Source organism: Urocampus carinirostris, chromosome 14 (genome assembly GCF_059441175.1).
Source record: "Urocampus carinirostris isolate Australia breed hairy pipefish chromosome 14, RoL_Ucar_1.0, whole genome shotgun sequence".
Classification (NCBI taxonomy): domain Eukaryota; kingdom Metazoa; phylum Chordata; class Actinopteri; order Syngnathiformes; family Syngnathidae; genus Urocampus; species Urocampus carinirostris.
The window spans coordinates 35,694,675-35,721,676 of NC_142362.1; the positions used below are offsets into that span (position 1 = coordinate 35,694,675).

Consider the following 27,002-nt stretch of genomic DNA (forward strand, 5'->3'; position numbering starts at 1 on the left):
GCACCGAAGAAGCCATGTTATTATTGTAATAGTTTTTCATTTTTATTTTATTATCTTGTTATGAAATGAAAAGAAATGTCAAGAAATAAAAATGGATTAAGACGAGGTCACTACGGTGATGGGGATCCATGTCCACCCCTTGACGTCTCGAGCACAACTGACGTGTGCTCGGCAAATCGCGCTGTATATACGCGGAGAAAGGCGTTTGACCGTCACACGCGTAACACGCTAATTTCATGTAATAACACCGCGATACAGGCGCAGAACATGCTATGACCGTGCTCCACCCACGATTACTCCCTGAAATTTTGCGTCCTACCCATGTGTAACCACGCCCTGGCCGCGGCCAGAGGACGTCGTTCCGCGTCATTTCCGCGTCATTACCTCGTGTGCCGCCCGCGGTTAACACGTGGTCTAAAGTTTTGAGCAGCGCAAAACTTTTTCGCGCTGCCAACCGCGTGTGAATTTCCGACCACGTGTAAAGCACTGCTGTATCTCGTCTGTATGGCGATCTCAAAGCGTCCAACAGCGTCTGCTTCACAGGCAGAAATTTCTGGCCGTGATTCAGACGCAAACGGCTGTGTAACATAAGATCCACTTGTCACGACCACCACACAGGGGAGAGCCAATCGCGTTACGTTTCTTACAAGTTTTATTGGAGGAAAGAGAAAGAGCTGCGCTCACAATCCGGTGTTCGCTGGACGCTGGAAGCAAGTCATTCTCGTTCTCGGATTGTGCTCCGAACGCGGAAGTGTATCTTCCGCAGCAAGCAATGGCGGTGTCAGGGACGGAAAAAACGAGTCGTAACCCAGAACGGGAGAGAAGACGTAGTCAGGGAACAGAAAGAAATCGTAAGCCGGGACGGGAGAATAGACATGGTCAGGAGCAAAACAGGTCGTAGCCGGAGACAGACGGGAGCAAAAACGGGAAAGGTGGGAGTCAGGGTCAAAAAAGGCTTGCGTAGTATTTACTGAGGTTTGCAGATGGACTGACAACAGGGGATAAACAGGACTGGGTTCAAATACTAACAGGGAGCCAATCAGAACCCGCGGCGGTTGGCGCCAAATGAGCGGGCACAGGTAATGACACCACTATCCTGATCCAGCTACACAAGGTTTAAAACGACCAACAAAATAACTTTTTTTTCCCACTCTTTGATAGTTTTCCTTTGTGCTTTTTCCCCCCACAACAATCAACTCACTCATTTAAACAGTATTTATATACAGCCTTAGTTGTACACTTGGGAGCAGCTTCGGGTTGGCTTTTACAATGTGATTATGTACATGAGGTGTAGGCAAACAATGCGCCAGGGTTGCATACTGTTTTTTTTAATTATAAAATGATAAATAAAAATGAGTCGATTTGCGCTTTGGAATTTCTGGCTACATTATTTTACTTGATATTGTTTTCTATACATTCTTAAATTAAATTGAATCTAAATTTTAATCAAATTAATGCAAACAATACTTCTGAGCTATCCGTATTGCATTTTTAAGACATATTATCAAATGTAGTGCTTAAAGATATATAATGAAATACCTTGCTTTAATTCATCGTCTCAAAACAAATGTGATGATCTATTTATAGACAAATAAAAATTGAAATCTAACATGCAAATGCCAACGTCTGCCTGTTTAAATGCTCATTGTTACTGCTATTCCAAAAATATATTCCTCAATTTTTATTTCTATATACTTTTGTATGAATGAGAAAATAAGATGCTAAATTGGAAAAATAAAAAAATAGATAAAATGGCGATACGGCTTTTTGAAATGCAATGACCATATGAAAAAAATATATACCTCCATTCTCTTTTTCCCTCATATATTGCCAAGGTATCAAATTCAAGACTGTGTCTACAGATACAAAAAAAATCAGACAATATTTTTAACCTCATGCGGCCCTTAACTCAAAAATTTCACCCAACCCTGGTGGCCACAACATATACACATTGTTTTTTTAAGTTACTTTAAGAGGTAGTTGTCTATTCTTCTAAACAAAATGGATCATGGAACGTAAGTATGTAATAATATTACTACATACAGTTTTACATATGGCATCATGGGAAAAGATGTTTAGATTTAAAAAAAGACCAACGGAAGATCCACAAGTTCTATTTTTGTCGTTTATGTCCAAATATTTCAACAGTCTTTATTTTGTAACATTTGCCAAGTTTATTCAGAAGCACACAAATCAAAATCTGCCACTCATTTTATGTTACGTTGCTTTTTGTAACATTTGCCAAATTCCGCAATGAATAGATGGCATCAATCCATTTCTATTTCTGGCAGGGACTGGTCTAAATTTTGGCGCTGGTGCCATTGATTTTTACACCTTTTGAACCTTTGGCTTTAACGTGTGTATGTCGTCATGACTGCGTCCCTCATCACTTCTCATTTGATCCGTGCAGGACAACCCGACGGCTGCCCATGCAGATTGATGGCGAGCCCTGGATGCAGCCGCCATGCACGGTGAGAGCAACCGGGTTTGACTGAAAAGGTTTGACTACCTGCTAGATTGTAGTAGCACACTAGAAATGGGAACCAAACTGTATTGAATTGTGACAAAAGCAAAGGTAGGCCCCCAAACTTTCACATTCAGAGAACAAGAACATTGCAGTGCTGGGTTGTGCTTGACAGGAACCAGGTCGGTATGGTTTTCGCAAAAACTTAAATAATGTGTCTTAGGTGACTTAGTGCTTTTACATGTTCAATCCTTGTTAGGATACAATATTGTCACATAACTTTCACATTTGCACCCTCATGCTGTAGAATGTTTATGTTCACTTTTGAAGACTGAAAAAGAAAACACATTATCAGGGTTCCCGCGGATCCTTGAAAAGTCTTATGGAGCATTTAATTCATTATTCTAAAAATAAGGCCTTAATTGGCATTTCGATGTATCAAATCAGATTTTTGAAAGTCTTAAAAATGTGTAAATATTAATAAGATTTATATTTGTTTGAACCAAAAACATTTAGTAACAATTATCAATTGTCTTTCCTTAATAATTCACTGTATCAAAACAGTTATTTTTTTCAGTCCAGCCTTTTAGAACAGACTCATGTCTTAAGTCTAGCCACAATGCACATAGCAACTTCGGAGACATTTACTTTGGACCATAGGAAATAATACATTTAATGAGAAGTGGTTGTTCGACTAACGTTTCTCACAATGGCTAAAAGTTGTGCCAAATAATGTGTATGGGGCAAGATATATTGTGTGCAAGAAATATTTGTGTTTTTTTTGTTTTGTGTGTTTCAATTGTGTGTGTTTTTTGTTGACTTAGTCTTAAATTCTATTACAAAAGGCATTAAAAAAAGTCTTTACATTTAACTTGCCTTGAGCTTTAGGAACCCTGATTAATGACTGCCTCTATATTCATGAGACCGGATTGAATGATTTAAGTAAGTAAGCAGGCAAATCAATAGCGTAGGAATGTAAGTTTATATCATATGAAAAAAGCTTGTTTGAATGGACAATACACAATACGATTGTACATATACACTACCATTCAAAAGTTTAGGGTCGCTTGGATATGTCCTAATTTTTGGAAGGAAAAACATTACTTTTTTCAATGAACAATAACATGAAACTAATCAGAAATACACCTAATACATTGGTAACATGGTAAATGACTATTTTAGCTACAAATCTCTGCTTTTTAATGCAGTACCTGCATAGGTGTTTAAGGGTCCCATTTCAAACAGCCAGCACTCCAGTGTTCTAGTACATTATGTTTGCTAATTGCATAAGAAGGCTAATGGATGATTAGAAAATCGTTGTGCGATGATGTGAGCAAAGCTTAAAACAGTTTAGCTGGTTAGAGAAGCTATAAAATTGACCTGTTTTTGAGCGAGTTAAGTATCTGGAGCTTCACATTTGTGAGCGTATTTGCCCATTCAAAAAGGCCACAAAAATAGAACTTTGATGTTAAACCCAACAGTTTATTCTTTTTTTAAGAAATAAACGTTATCCTATGTGAGGAAGTGCCAAGAAACTGAAGATCTCCTACAATGGTGTGTACTACTCCCTTCGGAGAAGAGCACAAACAGGCTCTAACCTGAGTAGAATGAGAAGTAGGGGACACAACAAAGCACGAGGATACGTATAATAAATTATTTAGTTTGAAAACTAGGTCCTCAACTAGCAGCTTTGTTAAATAGTACCCGAAAAACACCAAATTAAACATCTCCAGTGCAGAGGCGACTCTGTTATGCAGGCCTTCAAGGCAGAGTAGGAAAGAAAAGGCCATATGTGAGACTTGCCAACAAGAGAAAAGGTTAATATGGGCAAGAGAACACACACTGGATATTTGAGAAATAAAAGTATGACTTTCTCATGGAAAACACAAAATTGTCTGGGTGACCCCAAACTTTTCAATGGTTGTGTATGTACAGGATATTAAAATGAGAATAACATAATCAGTGATTTTCAAATGCAGGTACTTACTGTCACTTCAGGGGATACTTGAGTTTTTAAGATTTATATTAAAAAGACAGAAAACTACAGTACTGTAATAGTTTTTTCTACTGACAAAAAAAAATGTTTTGACTTAATTTTGCTTAATGCTAAATACATAATCAAAGTGTTATTTTACTCGTTTTAAAATCGTTTTAATTTTTTTCACTCAAAAGAGTAATCCTTGAAAATATGTTAAATATCAGAATTTTATTTAGAAGGCCTACTTTTCTTATTTTACCATACTAATAACTTATTTCTTAGTACAACAAAATGCTAATTTTCAAGTGTTATTTTATTTATCTTACTATAAGAACTAAATGTAAATACAGTTTTCTTTAAAAAAAAAACATCTTCATTTGTTATTCTTCATATTTTAATAGAAAAATAAGTGAAAAAAGTAAAATACGAAAATAAATACTTAAAATTAGCAAGCTTTCAGACCAATTGCTCAGTAATTTTAATTATGAATTCATTCATACTTGTTTCTTTGTATTTGGCTGTGTACAATTGTCAAAAATCTTTGAGGCGGCTGAAAAAAATCGTAATGACTAGGGGTAGATTAATGAAAAGTAAAAAATGTTGAGAAACACTTTTATAAATCATTGCCGCCTCTCATTTTTATGCTGTGTTCTTATTTCTTTAGTTTATTTTGTGTATGCTGTATCCTTGACATAATTGCTTTCGTTTGAGCTTGTTGGTCCTTCTCTTTACTCCTCCACATTTTCACATCCAACGCAGTCATGACACCCAATAGCAAAGGCTTTGCTTTTTGTTTTAAAAAGAAAAAAGAACGTCAACTATTTTGTGCACTCCCTCGCACAGTCAAACATTTTTTATTTCACAACAGCGGGCCACATCCTATTGTTGTGTTATGTTTTTTAAGAGTAGTATTCATTCTTTAATCAACATGAATTTGATGCCCATGAAGTTATTACTGTCACTGCGTCACAATCTCAGAAATGTATGCAGAGACCCCTCTCTACCTTGTGCTTCGGGTATCGCTAGTTCACTGCCTCACGGATTTTTTATTGAATTTCATTGTTTTTATTATCATTGATACAAACGGATCATACATTGTATTCTACAGCAGACAGCACATAACAAATGCTATCATGGGGGCAGTGTCATGATTACTGGTGTGAATCAGCTGTGCCCGCTCTTTTGGCGCCAACTGCCTCGGACACTGATTGGCTCCCTATCCCTGTTCAAACCCACTGCTTTCTGTCACCGGATGTCAGTCCGTCTGCAAATCTCAGTTTACTCTAGGCAAGCTTTTTTTTCAACCCTGACTCACACCTGTTTTTGCTCCTATCTGTTCCCCGGCTTCAACACGTTTTTTGATTCTAACCATGTCTACCCTCCTCTCCTGGCTTTCAACTCGTTTCTGATCCCGACCACGTTTTTTGCTCTCCTGCCCCGGTTTCTGACCCGTTTTTTACGCTCCCAACACCGCCATCGCTCGCCTCGGAAGTCCCACTTCTGCGTTCAGAGTGACCTGGTTTCCTCGACCAACGATCACCGGATCGTGGGTGCAACCCTTTCCTTTCTTCCAATAAAACTGAGAGAAACGTAAATCAAGTGGGTCCTGTCTCCGTTCTGGTCCTGACAGGCAGGTTAGGGAAGGCTTTGTGGGTTGAGTGGGCGTGACTCTCTGCGTGTGCACTGTAACAGGCTGGTGTACAGTGTCAGTCAAACAGCATGTCGGGCGCACAATTGAATGTGTCCACCAAAACAAACAGTGAAGCACAGTAACAGATATCAGCTTTGACGCCTTGTTACATTGAAAAGAAATTCATCAATAAAATTGGAATCTGGGGAAAGCCTGAATAGTGCAAAGGACTGGTGATCACTAGCAGTTCACTTCGTGGATTATTATTGGGTTTGGGAAGAGACTGAGACGGCATTGGAACATAAGGAAATAGCGGCACCACAGCTACGGCCTACTGCAGCTAGGCTATGTAACAACTCACAACTACCCCTGCCGAGCATATATCTCACCAACGGCAGACAAATTGCCCATGAAATAGATGACCTGGAGCTACCTCTTCTGGGAAACCGCTACATTTATGTCTTGTAATTTGTTGTGATTTAATCATCACCGAGGCCTGGCTCAATCCAATGATACTCAATGCTAGCATGCAGCTAGCCAGCCGCTCTCTAAACTGATTTCTTACGCTAAAAGGAGAAGCCCTCCAATTTCCTTGTACTTGTTTATATTGACAATAACTGCATTTCTGTGTTGTTATTTGTAGACCTTATGTTGTTATTTTGTGACTGACGTATATATTTTATGTTACTGATATTGAATAAATAAATGAATGTTTCTATTTTACGGACGTTGACTATTATAGGACTCTTCTGGAAAGCAACCTTCGCAAAAGTAAAGGAATTACTGTATTGTGTAGTGCTACCAAAACAAGTGATACAAGGTCTTTGACTTTCTAGAGACTCAAAAGGACCAAACAGAACTTTTTGTCTTTCCTTTTTGGTATCAACAACTACTCGGGGTTTTGTTTGTCTGCGTTTTCAAAAGTTTATAGACTCGTCAAAACCAGGTCCAATTGGTGTCTCATCCAATGATGACCAATGTGTCACACAGATTATTTTAATTCTGGCTGGAGTTAACATTTAAAGGGACTGTATGGAATATTTGACCACTAGCTGTCACCTTATTGTGTAGTGCAACCAAAAACAAGTGCTAAAAGGCACAAGGAAAACTATGACTGTACAGAGACTCAGAAAGACCAAACAGGAAGATATTCATTTTTTTGGTATGAACTACTCTGGGTTTTCTTTGTCTCTAGTCTAGATAATAAAAAAGGTCATTTTGAATAAAATTTAAGCTTACTTTCCATCACTTTTTTAAGATACAAAAAACAGCGTGACATTGTATAAAATATAATAGACAGTTATTTTGTAGACGGGAGTCAAATCTATGTTTTCAAGGTCAGTCAAGTGTTGATTACAATGTTTGAGACACTACATTCCTGGCCATTTTAAAAAGTTCAATGCTATGTAGATCTATATGTCCTTCACAGAATATTAAATCTGGCTGGGGGTTACAATTTAACTTTATCTTTGTTTTGTTTTGTTTTGTTTTTACAGATCAGGATCACTCACAAGAACCAAGTTCCCATGTTGCTGGGTCCACCTCAGAAGACACCTTTCTTTTTTTTCAAGAAGCGCACCCGCAGTAGGGACTAAAGCGCACACCCATAAAAGAATATTGCAAACCACATACAGTATAGTGTACAAGCGTTTCTAGCAGGTCTAGAACTCCTTGTAATCCTTCTTAACTCAACTGCCAAGTATGAAAGCGCTCAAGGAAGTGAGGCAAGGATCACTAACGTTCTTGCCTTATTTATTATTTACCTATTTTTGTGGAATGCAATGGGGCCAAATCTGGCACCGTAAGATCCACTTTGGCAACAGGGGCTTTACATTTGAAAGGTGATATTTGAGTGGTCCAATTACTGTACATGCCCTATAGGACTAACAACCAGACCCCTGCAGGTTTATATGTTCCAACGCTGAAATTGCAAGCCCCCCATTTTAGTTGCATCAAGCTATTTAAGAAAGGATTTTGAAACATTAAGCCTGTTTATGATTTCGTGTCACAACTGTCAAAAGGTGAAATCAAACGTGTCAAAAATACTGTCCAAGAGTACAGTGATACCTCTTTATATGAGCACCTCTTAACCTGAAAATCACAGGTTTCTTTAACAAAAATCTACCTCGCTTTACGAAGGAAAATCCAGTTCACAAACAGTCGTTAGAGGTCATCACTAGAGACCGTTCACTCCTCGTGACTGCTTGCCGTCAGCATTAGCTCAACCATTTTCGTATTTCGTAATCGTTTAATTCTTCGACTCGATTGTTGATATCACCGTTTTCCACTTTTCCTTCCGTTTATTACAAACTTTCTTGTGACCTATTGTTATGGGCAAAAAAAGACGTAAAACCAACAGAATACCAACAAAATGAGATGTGGTCCCTCGCAAACATGGTGATTGTTTCAACTGGAAGAAGAGATCAAGCAGGACATTATCGCTTGTTAGTGTTAAGAGTGTAATTGACCCTTTGTTTTTTCTTTTCTCTTCTCCTCGCGTTATTTTGCCAACGCAACCCCAATGAAAATGGGCCTGTGACTCCCTTTTGACTCCCACCCACCAGTTGAGAAGCACTAAGGTATACTACTGCGGCAAAATTAGGAATCTCAGACGAGGTTGTCGTCTGCTACCAGTGACAGAGACAATATTTTTTATCAAGTAAAGTAGACGAGATTGGTCTTTTTTTGAAAAAAAAAATCCTGTATAAAAATTGTCATGCGGCGTACACAATATATAATTATCAAAAAATGTATAAAATACGAGGAAAACGGACGGTTGACAGGATCTCTGTGACTCCTCCTTGCAACGGCACCCTCCCCTTCCTACAGAGCACACACACATTCGTTACGATACTCGTAATAAACTCGCTTTTTATCCCGTCAACCTTAACCTTCCGATGGCCTGCTGACGTACTTTTGATAAACAAATACGTGCTTGTATGATTCCACCAGTCATGCCACAACATATTATTGGAAAGCTTAAACACTTGGGATTCAGATATGATGGCTATTTCAAAATATACTCATCACAGAAACATGAAGATCAGTTTGAAACAAGATATCCAAAAACTGTTAAGTTGGTGCCACTCACCAATTACGTCCCCTGGCCATCATCAAATTCATTGAATGGCCGCAAAAACGGTACAGTCCAGAGAAACCAACCGTGTAAAATATGTACTCCAAAACACACAATAAGGTGACAGATAAAGCAAAATAAAAACCCGCCTAAAGTCATTTCTGCTTCGTTCGATGCTCCATCTTGCAATTTGTTTGTTTTGCTCCAAAACTCCCCTTTAAAAATTAAAAGACCCGTAAAATAATTTCCTAAAAGCTGTCAGCCTTTTGAACCTTTAATTGACACCACTCTTGGCCAATAGCTGGCTTTCTTTACACTCTACAGCCCGCATTGGCCTACAGGGGCCTGTTTAAAAAAGGACTACGCCTCCTGTAGCTACGAATATCTTTACCCAGTAGCAACCAATTTGAATGATGATTGACACAATGGTTAGCCAATCAAACTCCCAACATAATTTTATACAATTTTCCGTGGCATCTTCAAATAGGAGCCAACAATAACGTGGGCATGGGAATTTGGGATTTATTTTTAAGCACCGAATTTTATGGGAACGTAATAGGTTGATATCATTTTATCATATCATATCATATTATAATATTATACAGTTTGAATGTGTTTTAGTGATCAGGATTTTTTATAGCTCTTCTTGGCTCATTTGTATGCTTTTGGGAAGACTGGAGCATACCAGTTAGTTTTTAATTATTTTATATTGGGAAAATTCATTTGTTACATGAGAAATTTAAGTTATGGGCACGATCCTGGAACGATTAAGCCCGTAAAAAGAGGTAACACTGTACATCCCCTCATGGACTAACAGTCAGACCCTTGCGGGACTGAAAAAACAGACCCCTGCAGGTTTTTTATGTACCAAAGCTAAAACCGCAAGCCCCCAATTGCATCCTGTTATTTGAGGAGCTAATTTGTCTCTGCAGAACATTAAGACTGATTATTCCTTGTGTCACAACTGTCAAAAAGTGATCTTACATGTCAAATTTACTGTTCAGGATAGAGTATTTGTAAATATACAAGGAATGTAGTGTTAGATATCATGTATCGCTCATGCGAGTGTGTTTTAATATATTCTTGTCATTGTTCGCTTAACACGTTGCTGTTGTTCACAATCTTAAGTAGATGAAGAGATTTTCCCCTTAAATAGAATTCACAACCATATTCGGAACAGGTTTCAGGCTATTAACTTGTTCAGTGCCAGTGATGTCTTTAGCCGTCAATAGCTTCAATTCTGAACCAGTATTAAAGATTATCTATGTAACATTAAAAAAAGAGAAAATTTGCCAACCATACTCACATGCACATATTCTTCATCCTTAGCAAAGAACAGCATTCATCAGAAAGAAATGAAACTCTTATTTTAGATCACAGAACTCAAATATATACCTGCCGATCATGAAAACAGATTATTAACCCATTCACTGCCATTGACGGCAATGGACGGAATGATGAGTGAAATGTAAGAATGAACAAATTATCTCAATTTATGAAATAAGCGTGATTTAAGGGGACACTGTGTAATATTTGAGCACTAGATGTCGCTATATTGGGGGGGAATACTGTAATTTCTGGACTACAGAGCGCACCTGATTAAAAGCCGCATGCTCAAAGTTAAGAATAAAACTCAAATTTGCTTCATGTAAAAGCCGCCCTTAGAGTTTAAGGCCTCAGGCTTAAACAGCCGTAAAAATGAAATAATTACTGTCCATTTCTTAAATTTGAAGTCCAGACTCAGCTGCGTCATTTTCAGTTGTGCTCCGATTTGTGGTTGTCACGTGGTTTCGGATCTTGTGAGGAATAAAGATGGCAATTACAAAGACTAGGATATATTTACTACTGCGCCGAAAGGCAATGTGAATTAGGGCTGTGTCACATAAAATATGAGCCCTTAAATTTTAGACAACAGAGCCAGGGCACCCGCAGTAGGAGAATAGTGCCAAATCGCAACACAGTTGTGTCTTTTTGTGTTATGGTTATTGGTGGTTGCCGTGCTGTTTAATTTGGAATTTTAAATTGAGGATCTATATGTAAAATGTCGAAATATTGTGAGTGCGTTGTAAATATTGACTAAATTACTGTCAAACCTGGTATGTATAGTATAAATAATGTTGGCAACAACTTGGACTAATTTCTCTAAAAGGGCATCATAAATGTTTACAGACATCTCTGTGGTGTATTGTATTTAGAGCACATGCACTAGCCGTTTTTCACGTTGCTGTGCCACGAATAAAGCCACATCGTTTTTAAAGCCACAGTTTTTGAAATATTGTCAGAAAGTAGCGGGTACGGTAATGTCTGTAAGGCAGCTCGCCGTTTTCCACGGTGCCGCACACACTTGAGGAATTTGGTGACCCGGCACCAAAATGATCAAAGATGTGTGATACTCGACGCGATTAAAAAGAAAAGAAATAGGCCGCACTGTACTTAAAGCTGCACTGTTTAGAATTTAGCTAAAAAGTAGCGGCTCGTAGTTAGGAATTTACAGACTAAAGAGACTTGAAGTGAAGAAAATGCACAATTTTCCCAATATTTTTGGCCAGCCTTTCACAAGCTATTTGATTTTGGGTCATCTCCGTAGAAGCAAGATGACAGACTATCATGTCAGCTCCCAGTAGGTAACCTTATGCTATGTGAAATAGATATATATTTCTTAAATTGCAAGTATTTAAAGAAATGTGTGTTCATATGATCGTTGATGAAGATGTATTCTTGCTTATCATTCAAATCAAAACGGTTTCTTTTTTCTAATGATTTCTAATGATTTTTTTTTCACAAATAATACACTATATTAGGACAGTGGCTAATCGTACTACACTATACGGACAGAAAGACTTGTCAGCTGTTTGGGAATTGACACCGTTTCTCCGGTTGTAGGGAGGGTCATAAATCAAACTGTCACCACGCAATTTGTCAACAAGATTTCAAGATCCGGGACGGTCGTACAAGTGACTAAACAACAGTGGACAGATAAATCAAGTGTTATGGAACAGTGTCGAGTTGCAAGTAGAACTCACACCTTTCTCTTTTTTTTGTTTAAACTATGTATGTAACTCACAATTTTATAACAAAATGATTTGCTGCTAGCCATTTTCAGAAGCCATATGAAAAAAAATTGGTTGGCGAGGAAAAACAGAGAATGTAGCCGACATAGTAATGCATATTGGAGATTGAGTCAATGAATGATTTTTAAAACAATACATTTCCATTACTTTTTGAAAAAAATAACTTAAATTAGCTGAAGAAAGTATTTATATTTCATTCTGAAATATGACTTTTGATCATTGGCATCTCTGTTTATCTCATCAGGTTAATATCTAAGAAAATGATCAGCAATCTTCATAACAAAAACTGATTTTTCAGGAACAAGAAATACAACTGTTGAGTTCTTTTTGTATGTTCATTAAAATTGTGGTTGTTTTCCTCCCCGGTCAACATGTTTTCCACAGTTTATAATCCAGATAAGGAAAAGTTTAATATTAAACTGAAAAGGGCATTGTAAAAATAGTAAATTGGTCATCTACTTCAAAGTAGTCAATTTCCTTTTGCTATTATAAGTTAAACTAGGCAGTTATCTGTTATTATAAGTCTGTTTTTTTCCCTTTTTCCCTACATATTTGAAAGGGACAGTGTGTATTATATGCAGTTTGGTCACTTTGAGTCTCCTTACTTTGTTGTCTTCCTTTATAGCACTGGTTTTGGGTTGCACCAAACAACACAGCGACATCTTTCAGTCAAATATAACACATTGTCTCTTTAAAATTTTCAGAAGCATTGTCCCTGAGTACCAAAACGTAAAAATACGTTTTTGTTTTTTTTTTATTTTAAAAAATATTATGAAGGCTATGGCGCTGCTCATCGGTAGCTATCAAGTCTCTGGGAATGAGTTCATCATGATAAATCACCATTAGATGGCAAAAATGGCTTTGTTCAGATCTTTGTCCACACATTGAGAAATTCCAACTTAATGTTGTTTCCTGTATCCATCAAATAAAATTCTGTTGTCGGCTCCATGTGGCGAATAGATTTTGTAAAGCAGTGTGGTCGCAAAACGTGGACAAATAGTAATAGGTAGTAGGTAACTATTGAACAGAGCTTATTGCTTTTTTTATAAAGATGACAAAGTCCCATCGTCATCATCTGGTTAGGGAGGGATGGCGTTTTGAGCACGTCTGCTGAACCGCGGTCGCCCGAAGTAATTCATTTGCCATGGTAACCGAAATCGTGCGATTACTTCACCAGAAACAGCGGGCGCTGAAAAGTTCTTGCAAAATTAATGCAGATTTCATGCATCAGTTCAGTGTTGTTGCAATAAAAAAGTGCCCTTGTGTTTATAGATGCATTGTTTAGATCAAGGGTCTCTAACCTTTTTCAAGCTGAGAGCTACTTTTTGTTACTAATGAGCGCAAAGGGCACCCAGTTTGATATGAATTTCTAAAAAGGCAACTTAGCTAGAAGGCTTGCTATATAGCTAAAAAGTAGCATGATAGTTCAAAAGTAAACAAGTAAAAATCTAAAATAGAGCTAAATGGCTAGCTAAAAGAATAAAAAGCCAGACAGAAAGCTAAAAAACAGCTGTATAGCTATTTAAAAAGAAAATTTGCTTGATAACTAGAAAAAAAGATCAAATATTAGCTAGAAAACACAAAAAAATATGAAAACATAGCTACATAGCTTGCCAAATAGCTATAAATGTAAATAGATAGCTAAAAGGCTGAATAGGTAGCCAGCCAAAAAAATGCACATTTTTTGCTCATTTGCTTTACAAAACCCCTAAATTGGAATTTAGTTTGTTGTATTCCATATAAAATAAATCAATAAAAATATGAATTAACCCATTTGTTTGATACATGAATAAATTATCAATCGTTTTCTTAATTAATTGCTTAAAAATCAATATCAATGCTTGAATTGATTCCTTTTGTATATGAACCCATTACTGGAATGTATTTATTTGAATTACTAAAATGAAATTTTATCATGTTATTACTATGTTATTAATAAGTTATTACAAGGTTAATTATCCAAAAATATGGTTGAATTGATTCACTCAACCAACAAAAAATAATTTTACTTGAAAATTACAATGACCCAGCACTAGTGAGCTATTTTCAGAACAGGTCCGCTGGCACCTCACTGTCCTAGTGATGGTTCCACGTTAGAGACCCTTGGTTTAGATTTTGGAAGTATTACAAATGCAAAAAAAAAAGCACCAAAGCGAACATTTTGCTTGAAATGCATCCTTTCACAAAAAGCTATTTTTCTCAGAAGAATTCTTGTAATTTTAAGATACTTAGCAAACAATAGTTCAACTGTTGTTTACTAAACAATGGTAAAAGCTAGAAACATCTTTTCAGAATGAAAAATGTGGTTTCAAGTTTTCTTTTAATATGTCCTATGTCTATATAGTTACAAAACTACATTTTCTGTACACCTTCAAAAATAAGTCAAAATGGCAATAATTTTCTGGCACACGCTCTCCCAATTACAGAAAAAAAATCTGATATTGAATGAGTGGATGAAAAAACGTGTGTCTAAGCTCAAAAAGGTTTGAAAAACAGTGCTCTACACAAAAGCAAAAAAAAAATAAGAAATGGAATTCAATTTTGCGGGGAAAATGTTATTTGCAAGATACTCTGTGTTAGAAGAATTGACATGCGAGGGGCGAGATGTTTCCCCTTTATTTCCCTTTAAAACACGCCGAGTTAACGGGACTGATGCATAAACACTGAGACTGTACATAACGTTGTGTGTTTTTTGTGTTTATATGTTAAGGATAAACCAATACGTGTTTACAATTGTGTCACATTTATTGTTCAAATAATGTCTTCGGCCACTATAACCACAATGAATGTACACGCGGCACTTGTTTGTGAAATTTTATTTGTCGTTCTACCACATGCTTGCTGTAACAATGGAATGAACAACAACAAAAAATAAAGAATTAAAAATCTTCCTTTAAATAGCCTCCTTTTTCAAGTTTCGTATAAACTGAATGACTACCACAGAGTCGAAATGTTCACTCGTCAGCAATTAGCTAATTAACTTGCTTAGAGTTTGTGAATGGTTTGAACTATAAATTTAAAAATGGACGCCTTTTCATCTCAAGAAACCTAAAGGTATCGCTTATTGGTAAAGAGGACGCCAGAAATAGGCCAAGCGAAGAGTTCTGGCCTATTGAGTAATGTTATCAATTGAAATCGTAATAACTATTGCAGATGATATCGCAGTAACTATCACAAGTTTGAAATTTTCCTTATTTTCTTTTTGCATAGAATGACATATTGTCCATCTCAAACATTGATTCTGAACTGGTCTGACTTCAGGACCCACTTTTCCTTCCTAATGACAAGCTGCGAGCCAAATCCAAAAAATGTCCACTTCTCAAATCTATTGAATGAAAGGATTGTGCAGTTTAAAGCAGAGATCGTAGAATATATTCACCTTATTTTCCAAAACCGATAGAACTTCAAGTCCCATATTTACTTGCACATAAGCCTGCATTGCATATAAACGACCACCTAAACTGTCAAGCGTACTGTACTTAAATACATTTTAAAATGTAAAAAAACATGTTCTAAATATTGATAATAATTTATTTATATAGAAAATAAAGATAAATAAAAATAAAACTTAAGCTATTTACTGTACCATCCAGCTGCGCATGAATGGCAGACACTATCATTTTCTACTCCATTGTTGTCACTGTATTCCCATTTTTCCTCCCCTCATCACTAACGTTATTAGGACCCATTATTAAGGGCAGAAAAGGGAAACAAAACAAACAAAATAACAAAATGAAATGTGGTCCATCAAAAACACAATTGGGATGGCACAGATTGATTGAACAGAAAGAAGAGTTCAAGCAGGGCATTATCGCCATCTACTGTTAAGGAGTGTAATTGAAGTTCCTTTTTATTCTTTCGTAGTATTGTTTAACAAGCCAAAGACCCGCATCCCACTGTAAACCGGTCTGCGATACACTGTTGAGAAGCACTGGTAAAATGATCAAATATTAGCTAGAAAACACACAAAACATTTCAAAACATAGCTATATAGTTTGCCAAATAAGCTAAAAATGTAAATAGATAGCAAAAAGGCTGAATAGGTAGCCAGGTAGCTAGTCAAAAATAAAGTGGTGCTGGAGCTCATCTTAGCTATCTTCGGGCAGGGCAGGGGACACCCTGAACTGGTTGTCAGCCAGTTGCAGGGCACACAGTGACAGACAAGTCACTCATTCGTTCACACCTAGGGACAATTTGGACCTAATGTGAAATGCATGTTATTTGAAAGGTGGGAGGAAACCGGAGTGCCCTGAGGAAGCAGACAAAACCCAAACTATACTAAAACTGTCACTAATTATATTGTTTGGTGCTGAGGTATGGGCCAAATCAGAATCATTAGTATGACTATCGACCTCTAAATGAGGCAAGAGAATCGTGTGCCTCAATTTGCAGACGGCCAGCACAGTAACGCGTTACATACCAATTAATAATATTCATCATATAATGTGAACACTTAGCGATTTTGACCCAAAAAAACTCAATCAATGAGGAAGATGGTCAACACTAAATAAATGTTACCATTAAATATATTTTTAATTTTATATTTCCCATAATACCCGTAGCAGCAAGATGGTGTGCAATTATGTCAATTTCCCTTAGGTGATCCACATTTTATGTAAAGAAAAATGTTTTTCAACTTAAAATTATTCATGCATTGCTATTTATAAAGAAAATTTGCATATTATTGCTTATTATTTATATCAATATTGTCTTTCAATTAGTATTTTTCACCACCAGGTACAAGGCGCTCAATTATACACACAAACATATATATATATATATATATATATATATATATTGCAAAAAAAACTGCTGGCTACCTGGGACTGATCAACGAAAGGCGGCTCCAGCCTCACCATAAAAACGCGAGCCAGGCTAACCGGTAACCAACAACAAAAAGCGGCAACGGCTATGGCAATAAACGCAAAGCCGGCTGGGAATGAAGAAACCAAGTAACAAGGTAAAACTGACGCCAATGCCAGGTTAGCTGATCAAAAAACAAGTGGTGACTAACCAGGCTTGGCAACAACCAAAAGTGTCACCGGCAATAAACGCAAAGCCTCACAGGGATAAACCAAGACACACGGCAAAAGTGGCTAGCTGGACACACAGCACACTCTGGGCAGCCAATGTGTGCCAACATGGAGCAAACAAAGCAGGAAAGCCCTCAGCAGCCCGGATGCTAACCAGGTGCTAGCTCAACATAATACCAACAGCAACACAAGCCGCGAAAATTCAAACAAAAAGCCACAATCGCTTACCTCCAAGCAGAAATAAGTGGTATGCAATAGCGTTTCACTTCAATTTCTGTCTGCCTTGGAGCTGGCCTCACTTGTTGTGTTAACGGGATTTGCCATTTTGAAAATATTGTGTTTGTACAATGACTTACAGCAAACAAGCCACATGGTCAACTACGAAGCTACATTTCTCCAATTAGAATATTTTACAACATATTTGCATAATTTTGGGGGTGAACAATACAGCTAATTGAAGAAAAATGAGTTTGAGAATACCTTTAGTACCGCCTCTATTGCACATTCCCACTTGATATACATTTCACTTTTGTCCACAAAAAAGGAATTAGCGCCCTGCAGTGGGCATCCACTCTTGCCCCAACCGCCCCTTAGACAGAAAAAACTCACTCCATTGATCTGTGCTTTCGTATGCCACAAAACCTTTTGTTGTTCAGTTTTGGGGTCAAGGGCGGAGCCTCCCCATCCTCCATAAAATCAATACTGCAACTTACCCTGTAGGCTGCTGACCTGGAAATACCAGCTTTAACTGTCTAACTTGCGGTTGTACAGATGTAGAGCTAACTCACAATCTAAACTTTGAAACCCTAGTGATTTAATCAAGCTGCTGTATGTTCGTTGATCTCTTTTCTTCAATGCTGGTTGGTTTTAAAAAACGCAAAACCTGATTGCTGTGAATTTTGAGGAAAATGCCCAAATGGAGGGTGACAGAAAGCATACAAAAGGATATAATGAAAAAACATTGAAAAGAGGTATCAAATTTGGGGATAAAAGACTGGCCAACAATTTTTGAGAACTGCCGTAGAACTTGAAAATCTCTCTTATAATTTAAAAGGGAAAAAAAGGTAAAACCTCCAGTGAATCGTGCCTTAAATCTTGCCTTGTTGGGCAGAGTGGCGAACTTTCCAGCCAAAAAGATGATAACAGTAAAGTCGGTTTGATTAAAAATGTTTTGAAGGAATATCCAATTATTCAAACATCTTGACAGACTGAATACTATCCATCCATCCATCCATTATCTGCACCGCTTATCCTCAGTAGGGTTGCAGGGGTGCTGGAGCCCATCTCAGCTGTCTTTGGGCAGTGGGCAGGGGACACCCTCAACTGGTTGCCAGCCAGTCGCAGGGCACACAGGGACAGACAATTCGCTCGCTCATTCACACCTAGGGACAATTTGAATCGGCTAATTAACATGTTTTTGGTGTTTACTCATGTAATATTTGATGAATTATCAAATTACCAACAAAACTCATAAGATCCCATCTTATGTGGACCAGAACCAGTGAAAGTATGGTAATGATCAATCTTTGTGGCCTAGGTTTTGTAAGTAACCATTGCTGACTTTGATATCAGGAAACCAGAAAGCAAAACGATACAACAGCCTTTGAGACGTATTAAAACTCAGAAGGGTGACAAACTGTTTCAACATCAAGACAAATCCAGTTTGACAACACTTTCAAATAGTTTGTTCAAACTAAATAGAATTAGAAATGTCTTTATTGACATTAATATTAACATTGTAAACACTGTATGCAAAGAAATTCGACATGGCACTCCAGGGTAAAACATGTAATACATAAACTTTGAAAAGAAAAAGGAAAACATATATCTATTTCATATATATATATATATATATATATATATATATATATATATATATATATATATATATATATATATATACATATATACATACACATGGGCGGGGTCTTGCAAGCTCACACACTATCGTCGTGTGTTCACATTGATTTAGCAGCACCAAGAATTACTCGAGGCAACATCCCTGGGAAGGGCAGCGACCACCAGGCTGCCGATCTTTTCAAACGCTGTGGAAAAAGCACAGATTCATTTTAACAGTACCTTTAGAACAGTCGATCTTTTTGATGTAACATTTTCAAATCTTTTAAATCAGTTTATAATGGGTGCTTTTAATTTTGTTTTAGTGTGGCCAATCATTGCATAATATTGAGAAATTGTCATCTAATGTATAATTAATTCCCATTACGTTTTCATTTTTTTGCGGCAAAACAATGGCAGTAGGTTTATTTTTTAAAAGTCAACTTTGTGTGTCTCTCTGATTCATTTGGATTTGTTGTCATGTCTTTGTTGAACTAAAATGTCTATAGATTTCAGTTTAGCTTTACTTTAATTAACTCAATTTTTTTCTTGTCCTCATTAGTTGATGAAAATACTAACTAGTCAATGTTTTCTTGAAGGTTCTTGTTGTGTAGATTTGTTTTCACCATGTGACAAATGTTTATATTTCCGTTTATTATTCGTTGACTAAATTAACCCTACATGTAGAAATCAATACATTCAAATTATACTTGTGCATTGTGCATAAACCGGTCCTGACGACAAAGATCAATATTCCCTGTGATATGGTAAATAACAGCTGTGAAGAAATTGAGCAGACGCACAGAAAATCAATACCTTGGTTCAATGTTCAATGATATCACAAAATTACCATGAACGGATTGACGGAACCATAGTAAACATGCTACTAGAAACTCGAATAATATTTCTGTTTCTGATTGATTTACACTGTTTTACAAAACTACATCACCGATGTTCAGATATTTAACAGGGTCAATAGTAGCATGTGACGATTGTCAGAACCCGAACAGAGGGTGGACCCAGACGTGTAACGTTTTCACACAAGCATTATATTACGGGAACACAAACGCCAGCGATTCGGCGATCGCTTGGCAGAAGAGATCGAAACCGGACAGGACCGACAAGATCGATACCAGATACAGGATATACGAGCAAGATACCGGACAGGACGGGACAAACGGGATCGATACCAGATTGTGGTTACACGAGCAGGATACCGGACAGGACAAGACAGACGGGATTGATACCGTATACTGGAGCAAGATACAGGACAGGACAGGACAGATAGGATCGATACTGGATACTGGATACACGAGCAAGATACCAGACAGGGCAGGACAGACAGAATCAATACCGGATACTGGGGCAAAATACCGGACAAGACTGGACAGATGGGATCGATACCGGATACTGGAGACTGGAGAAAGATACCGGACAGGATGAGAAAGACGAGATCAATACCGGACACTGGAGACTGGAGCAAGATACCGGACAGGACAGGACAGGCGGGATTGATACCAAATACTGGATACATGAACAAATACCGGACAGGGCGGGACAGATGGGATCGATACTGGGTACACGAGCAAGACACCGGACAGGACAGCACTGACGGGATCAAAACCGAATAGTGGTTACACAAGCAGGATATCGGACAGAGTCCAAATACAAGTCTTGCAAGTGCAGAGGTTCGTTGACGGACTGACAAGAAGTGAATGAGCGCACTGAGTTTAAATAGGGGGGAAGATAATCAGGCAACGAGCAGCAGCTGGCGCCAAACGGGCGGGCCCAAGCGAGGGCAATGGGCAATCGTGACAAAAATAGTCACTGCATATAGTTTGGGAACTAGAAACTGATGGATTATAGATCTAAGTAAGATCTACCAGACCAAAAAACTAATTGATCTGCTGTTTCTTAATTATGTATATTCTGAGTGCCCAGTTGGATATTTATGGTTCAGCGGATGAGTTCATATGTAGAAAATTGTCCCACTGGGATAAGAATTTGTGTTTTGGACAATCCGAATAAATAAGTTTACATGCCTAGGGACAAACTAACAACCCCATATACATGGCTTTTGCGATCAATCCAATCTGAAGGGGTGAATCAGTTGCAATGTCATTCCACAAAGACGTTACTTCATTTCACTTTTGACGTTAAAAAAAAGGTGATTTCATTAATGTCACTCGACACAATTAACAAAGTACCGTGCTTCTTTTCTCCTGCCTCGAAAATGTAATCCACTGCTTCATCTTGTATGTTCACTAGTTGCGCTCCTACGTTGCCTTCCAAAAATATGGACTTTCCCTATAAATCTATAAATACATTTTTGGCATTTTGGCCGCTGCAACAGAAAATGAAATAGAAATGTTCTGGAGAAATCAACCAATTCACATGAAGCTTGTTGATAACTTTATTCTGCTTGCTTATGATAATTTGTTTTGACAATCATCCACATGTTTTTTCCCTATATTTTATGAGGTGCCGTGACATTTGTTCTCTCTGCAGGCCTGTATTTTATTAGCATGCTGACTTAAGCAAATGTGAGAGGCTGCAGGACAGGAATCGTATAGGTTCAAATAAAATTTAGCTCTTAAGGGTGCTTGTTTTCTGACAGAAATAGAAACCACGAGGGACTAAAGTGTGGAGATTTTAAGAGGAAGCAGGGCTTACTTACACAATAGAAAAGAAAAGTGGGCCTTTAGCGAGGCTTCTTGGCGTGGCTGTAAAGATAACAAGGCAGGAATTATCTGGCATAGGGCTATTAATAGCCGTCATGTCAAATCTTGTTCCTAACTTAGAGTATGCTGCGCCGAAAGGATACATTGAACAAAAAAAATGGCTATGAGAGAAACCATTGAACAGAATGCTCCCACTTGGGTTGTATGCATCTTGTTCCATCAACTTATTTTGACCTCGAAAATTTGTTTCTGACAAATACTTTTTGGGGGGCAATAGTTTTTATTGTTTCTTTATTTTTTTCTTTTTTAAGTGAATCATTTTTGGATGGCAGCAGTGTGCAGGTGCATCTCCAAAGAATTGTTGTCAAATACATTTTTGTTGGGCTTGGATAAAAAATGGAGGGAAAATTTCATGTTTGGAAATACAGTAACCCGTCGCCATACCACAGTTTACTTTTCACGGTTATCCTATGTCACGGGTTTGCATTATGCATTCTGTTCTGTGATCTGATTGGCTAAGCAGTCTTACAGCTTATTATTATTTGACAAGACAATTACTTGAAGTACTGTACTTGAAGTGGTTTTGAAGGTCATTTTGTTTTTTGTTTTTTTAAAAAAGGAATATTTCTACTACCTCTGCCACAAACTGCACAATTATTTCATTTGTGAAGTGGATTTTTTTCTTGATTTGGGTTGCAGCCAGTCATTAGGGTGGAATGGTGCATCCCAAAACCTGTAGTTTAGGGGACACAAGCGATTTTGATGTATTATTAGATAATTTTGAATCCCATATTTACGTGATTAGAACGCACGTTCAGATTCGAGTATTCTTAAATAAAAGTACCCTAAAGACAAGGGTTGACCCAAATTTGACTTTGGCACATTACAAGCTGGTGTTACACTGACCGACACAAGCCTTTCGAGGGATGAGGAAGTCGTCCTGACCGTGCTATAAAATGCACAGTCTGCATACATACGAGCCAAATTTATTTTGAGCCGAAGCAACACAATGCGCCGACGCAGCCTTAGATTGCCTCCCGGTAAGCACCCACAATATCCTCGACTGACCGAACAAAAAAAGTGCGCTTGTGCACCTGTGGGTGTCTGCCTGCAAAACACATCCTCTTCTATTTCACGCTTAGCGTGCACACAATTGAATTTGACAGCTGCTATTTTAGGCTACACTGTCACCTACACAAGTGCAAGTACACGTCTCCATCCTGCTGAAAGACAAGCCGCTGACCTGAGCCATGACCAGAGGGGATGGCGGATTAGCGCAGTATCAAAACATTTAGAAGTTATCCACCTTTAAGAAAAAAGACAATTTGGATTTTGTTAAAGGGTGGGCGATACTGGGGATTTTGGTATCAATCCGATGCAAGAAAATACATAGTAATATTGATCGATACTGATCTTAAATGGATACTTACACAGCACAAAGATTAGGCGCTAAAATATTATTGTTAAATAACTACATAGTGTCATGATTACTCATTACACTCACCAGTGTCCGCTCGTTTAGCGCCTGCTGCTGGTTACTTGATTGGTTCCCCCTCCAATTTAAGCTCAGCGTACTCACTCACCCTTTGTCAGTCCGTCAGTGGACCTCTGCTTACACAAGGCAAGGACTTTGACTCTGACTCCCGTCTGTCCCGTTTTTTCATCCATATACCACTCATCTGTTCCTGATTCCCCGTTTGTCTTCGGCTACAACCCGTTTTTGACCACCGACCACGTTCTGATCTCCCGCCCCGGCTAACGACCCGTTTTTGACTACCGACCATGCTCTGATCCCCCTCTCCGGCAAGCAACACGTTTTTCCCCTTTGACCACGCAACGATCTCTCGTTCCGGGAGATCCACTTCCGCATTCCGAACACGCTACGATCCCGTGAGCAGCTTGCTCCCCTTGTCCAGCGAGCACCGGATCGCTGGCGTTTGTTTTTCCTCTATATCTCAATAAACTTGTGAGTAAACGTTACGCATCTGGCTCCTCTTCCTGTTCTGGTAATAGCAAACTTTAACAGTGCACAAAAATAAATAGACATTTTGAAGATTTGAATTATTTCAAACAGAAGCCAAGAAAATCAAACCAAAGAAGCAGCAACATAATGAAAAAGTATGTCATTTAGAGAACTAAAATACCTTTGATTGCAATATTTTGAAAATAAAGTCAGTAATGTAGATAAAGTGTTAACGGTCTCTCCTTGGCTTATTGCAACAGGAACAACGGGTTTACAGGTTTTTTTTCAGGAACAGTATTTCGATTACATTATGGTTGTAGCTCATTGCTCGATGCATCCATGCAGGATGAACTTTTTAATCATGTATTAATGTAAATGTGTGGTGTTGTCGCAGTAGCAGACCACTTTACCATATATATATATATATATATATATATATAAGACACTTGGCATATTCTTTTTCTGTAGTCTGCACCACGCTGCGCTTCCTGTTTGTTCTGTTATTTTCAGCTTCTGGTATGGTTGCGTACACATACTTGGCCCTTTCTTCAGCCTGGCAGGTGGGATGCAGCAGAAGGCCAGGTAGAGAAAGGTGCCTGTCAGTCGCACATTCACCCGTAAACCTAAAGAGTGGTCAAGGGCGCTGGGTGAGAGAGAGAAGGTCTGCGCCATCAACAATGAGTAGCGATGCTTTGAAAATATTAGTGGAGGAGCAATCGCTTGTAAATATTATTGATCCGATCCCAGTAAATTGCCTCACTCATTTATTAGCTTCGGGTAGGGGAGCTCTCTCCTCTCCAAGGCAGGCAAGATGCAGCAGCATGCCAGGAAGGGAGAGGTGCTAAAAGTGTGCCTGCCAGTAACACACTCTGGCATAAACTTAATAAGGGCTGCACTATCTACATAGAGAAAAGGTAAATGGTCTGCATTTATATAGCGCTTTTCAAGTCAATGACTTCCCAAAGCGCTTTACAATGTGCTTCACACTTACCCATTTCACACAAACACTCACACACACCATGCAGCCATGCAAGGCGGCGACCTGCTTATTGGGGGCATTAGGGATTCAGTGTCTTGCCCAAGGACACTTCGACATATAACACGGAGAGCCGGGAATCGAACCTGCGACCTCTTGATCCCAAGACGAGCACTCTACCTCCTCTTAATCCCAAGACGAGCGCTCTACCACCTGAGCTAATGCCGCCCCTTGTAGAGAAAAGGTGCTTAGAGGAAATTAGTGGAGGAAGAAAGTATCAACCACTGGACAATAGAATCAATCTGATTCAAGTACTTTCCGAGTATCAATAATATGGATATTTGAACTGATCCACAGGCAGCACAGCGACGCAGTGGTTAGCGCGTGTGCGGCACAGTTCTGAGTTCGTGGGATCAAAGCCCCCGTGTGGAGTTTGCATGTTCTTCCCGTGCTTGTGTAGGTTGCACTCCGGTTTCCTCCCTTATTTCAAAAATTATGCATTTCAGGTTAATTGGCCAGTCCAAATTGTCCCGACGTGTGAATGAGCGAGCGAATTGTCTGTCCCCGTGTGCCCTGCGATTGGCTGGCAACCAGTTCAGGGTGTCCCCTGCCCACTGCCCGAAAATAGCTGGGATGGGCTCCAGCACCCCCGCAAACCTACTGAGGATAAGCGGTGCAGATAATGGATGGATGGATGGATAGACTGATCCGCGCACCCTTAGTTTTGTTGCACTAGAGTTAAGGCAATCGCATTACAAAGGAATGCATTCCTGGAACGCAATTACTTTTCTTGTTTAAGAACAATTTAACCTGCGTTATTGATCCAATGTTGTAACTGTACTGCCGTTACTACATGGTGTGTTGCTGCGTTAAAATGCTATTTATTAAATGCAGATTATTAATTACAATGTCCTCTGACTTCTGTTCACTAATACATAACTCAGGCTGTCACACACAACCATTTATCCTCCAACATTTTCTGAAGGTTGGCATGTTTATATTTATCTGCAAAGAACATCTGCATACAGTTATGGCAGGGCTGTCTTAAGCCAAGAGTACAAGGGGTCTGATATTTTCCTCATGGAAATAGTCTCCCTATCGTATATAGTTGCATCCAAGCAAATTTAGAACTTTAAAATAAAATACTTAGATCAGGCGGTTAACGTATATGCGCGATTTTGGTTATATGCCACCAGTAGCGAATAGTAGACAGCACATGGGGAGGTGTCAGGACCAGGACAGGAAGCAGAACCCAATCGCGTAACGTTACTCACAGTTTATTGGGGAGAAGAGGAATGAGCGCACACTTGATCCGGGGATCGTTGGTCACAGAAGTAGATTGATCAAAATGAGGAAGTGGTCAAAATCAAACAGATCGGGCGAGAACAAAACATTAAACTACAAAAACACAGGCAAAAAAAAGGATTCACATGGCTTGATGAAACACAACAGAGTTTAGCAGGAGTTTCGCAGACGCTCCAACACCAGGCGACTCACAAGACAGCGTTTAAGTAGTCAGGGAGCAATCTGTCAACGCGTTTCAGCTGGTGTCTCTCTCTCGCACTCTCTCTTTTGGTCTTTCTCCCCCTGTCTATTTTCTCTTTCTCTCTTTCTCTCTTTCCCGGTGCCTGTCTTTCCCTCTTGCCCTCTCTGTCTCTATCTCTTTCTCTTTTTGGCTTTCTCTAGACGTCTTTCTCTTTCTCTGTGTTCCCATCCCTCTCTTTGTCTTCCTCTCTTTCTCACTTTGCCTTTCTCTCTCATTTTGGGTCTCTCTCTCTCTCTCTTTCTCCCTCCCTCTCTTTTCTCTATGTCTCTGTCTCTTCATTTCTATTCCTCTCTGTCTATCTTTATGTCTGTCCATCTCTGTCTTTCACTCTTTCGGTCTGTACCTTTCTTTCTATTTCACTTCATCTCGTGCTTTTAACGGGAGTGGCCAGCCAATTACACTGACTTTCATATAGCTGTTATCAATTTTTTTTTCATCATTGTGATTTTTTTGGTTCGTTTACCAATTTTTTAAAATAACTTTTATCAATGTGTGCTACACCAATTGAGATAAATATGCTGACAAATAGCATAACTATCATGAAAAATATGGCAAAATACAGGGGCACCCTACTAATATAATTAGATCTATCAGACCTAAACTGGGAGGAGGCGACTTATGTTTCTTAAATTTGTCCTGTACTCAGCGCTGTCTGTACAGAAAAATATACGAAGGAAGGTGAGGAAACGCCATTTTGAAGGGGACTTGTGTCACTGTTCATTAATATTGACGCCAATGCCATAATCTG

The 27,002-nt window shown here is 38.5% G+C and overlaps 1 protein-coding gene and 1 long non-coding RNA gene across 5 annotated transcripts in view; one reads left to right on the plus strand and one right to left on the minus strand.

Annotated features, from left to right (window-relative positions):
* dgkg (diacylglycerol kinase, gamma) overlaps positions 1–15,117 on the plus strand; it is a 158,470-nt gene extending 143,353 nt beyond the window's left edge. For all 4 annotated transcript variants that reach the window (XM_088352146.1, XM_088352149.1, XM_088352148.1 and 1 more), the window contains 2 exons: positions 2,411–2,471; positions 7,569–15,117. In XM_088352146.1, coding sequence (XP_088208272.1) covers positions 2,411–2,471; positions 7,569–7,667 — 160 coding nt within the window. In that variant the 3' untranslated portion in view covers positions 7,668–15,117. The remainder of the gene's footprint in view (positions 1–2,410; positions 2,472–7,568) is intronic.
* A 4,055-nt stretch (positions 15,118–19,172) lies between these two features.
* LOC148353313 (uncharacterized) lies at positions 19,173–26,173 on the minus strand. Its single transcript, XR_015852656.1, has 3 exons — positions 25,983–26,173; positions 24,269–24,355; positions 19,173–19,297 (listed from the first exon to the last, which is right to left on the minus strand). It is a non-coding gene; the product is annotated as an uncharacterized LOC148353313 (long non-coding RNA).
* Between the last annotated feature and the right edge of the window lie 829 nt (positions 26,174–27,002).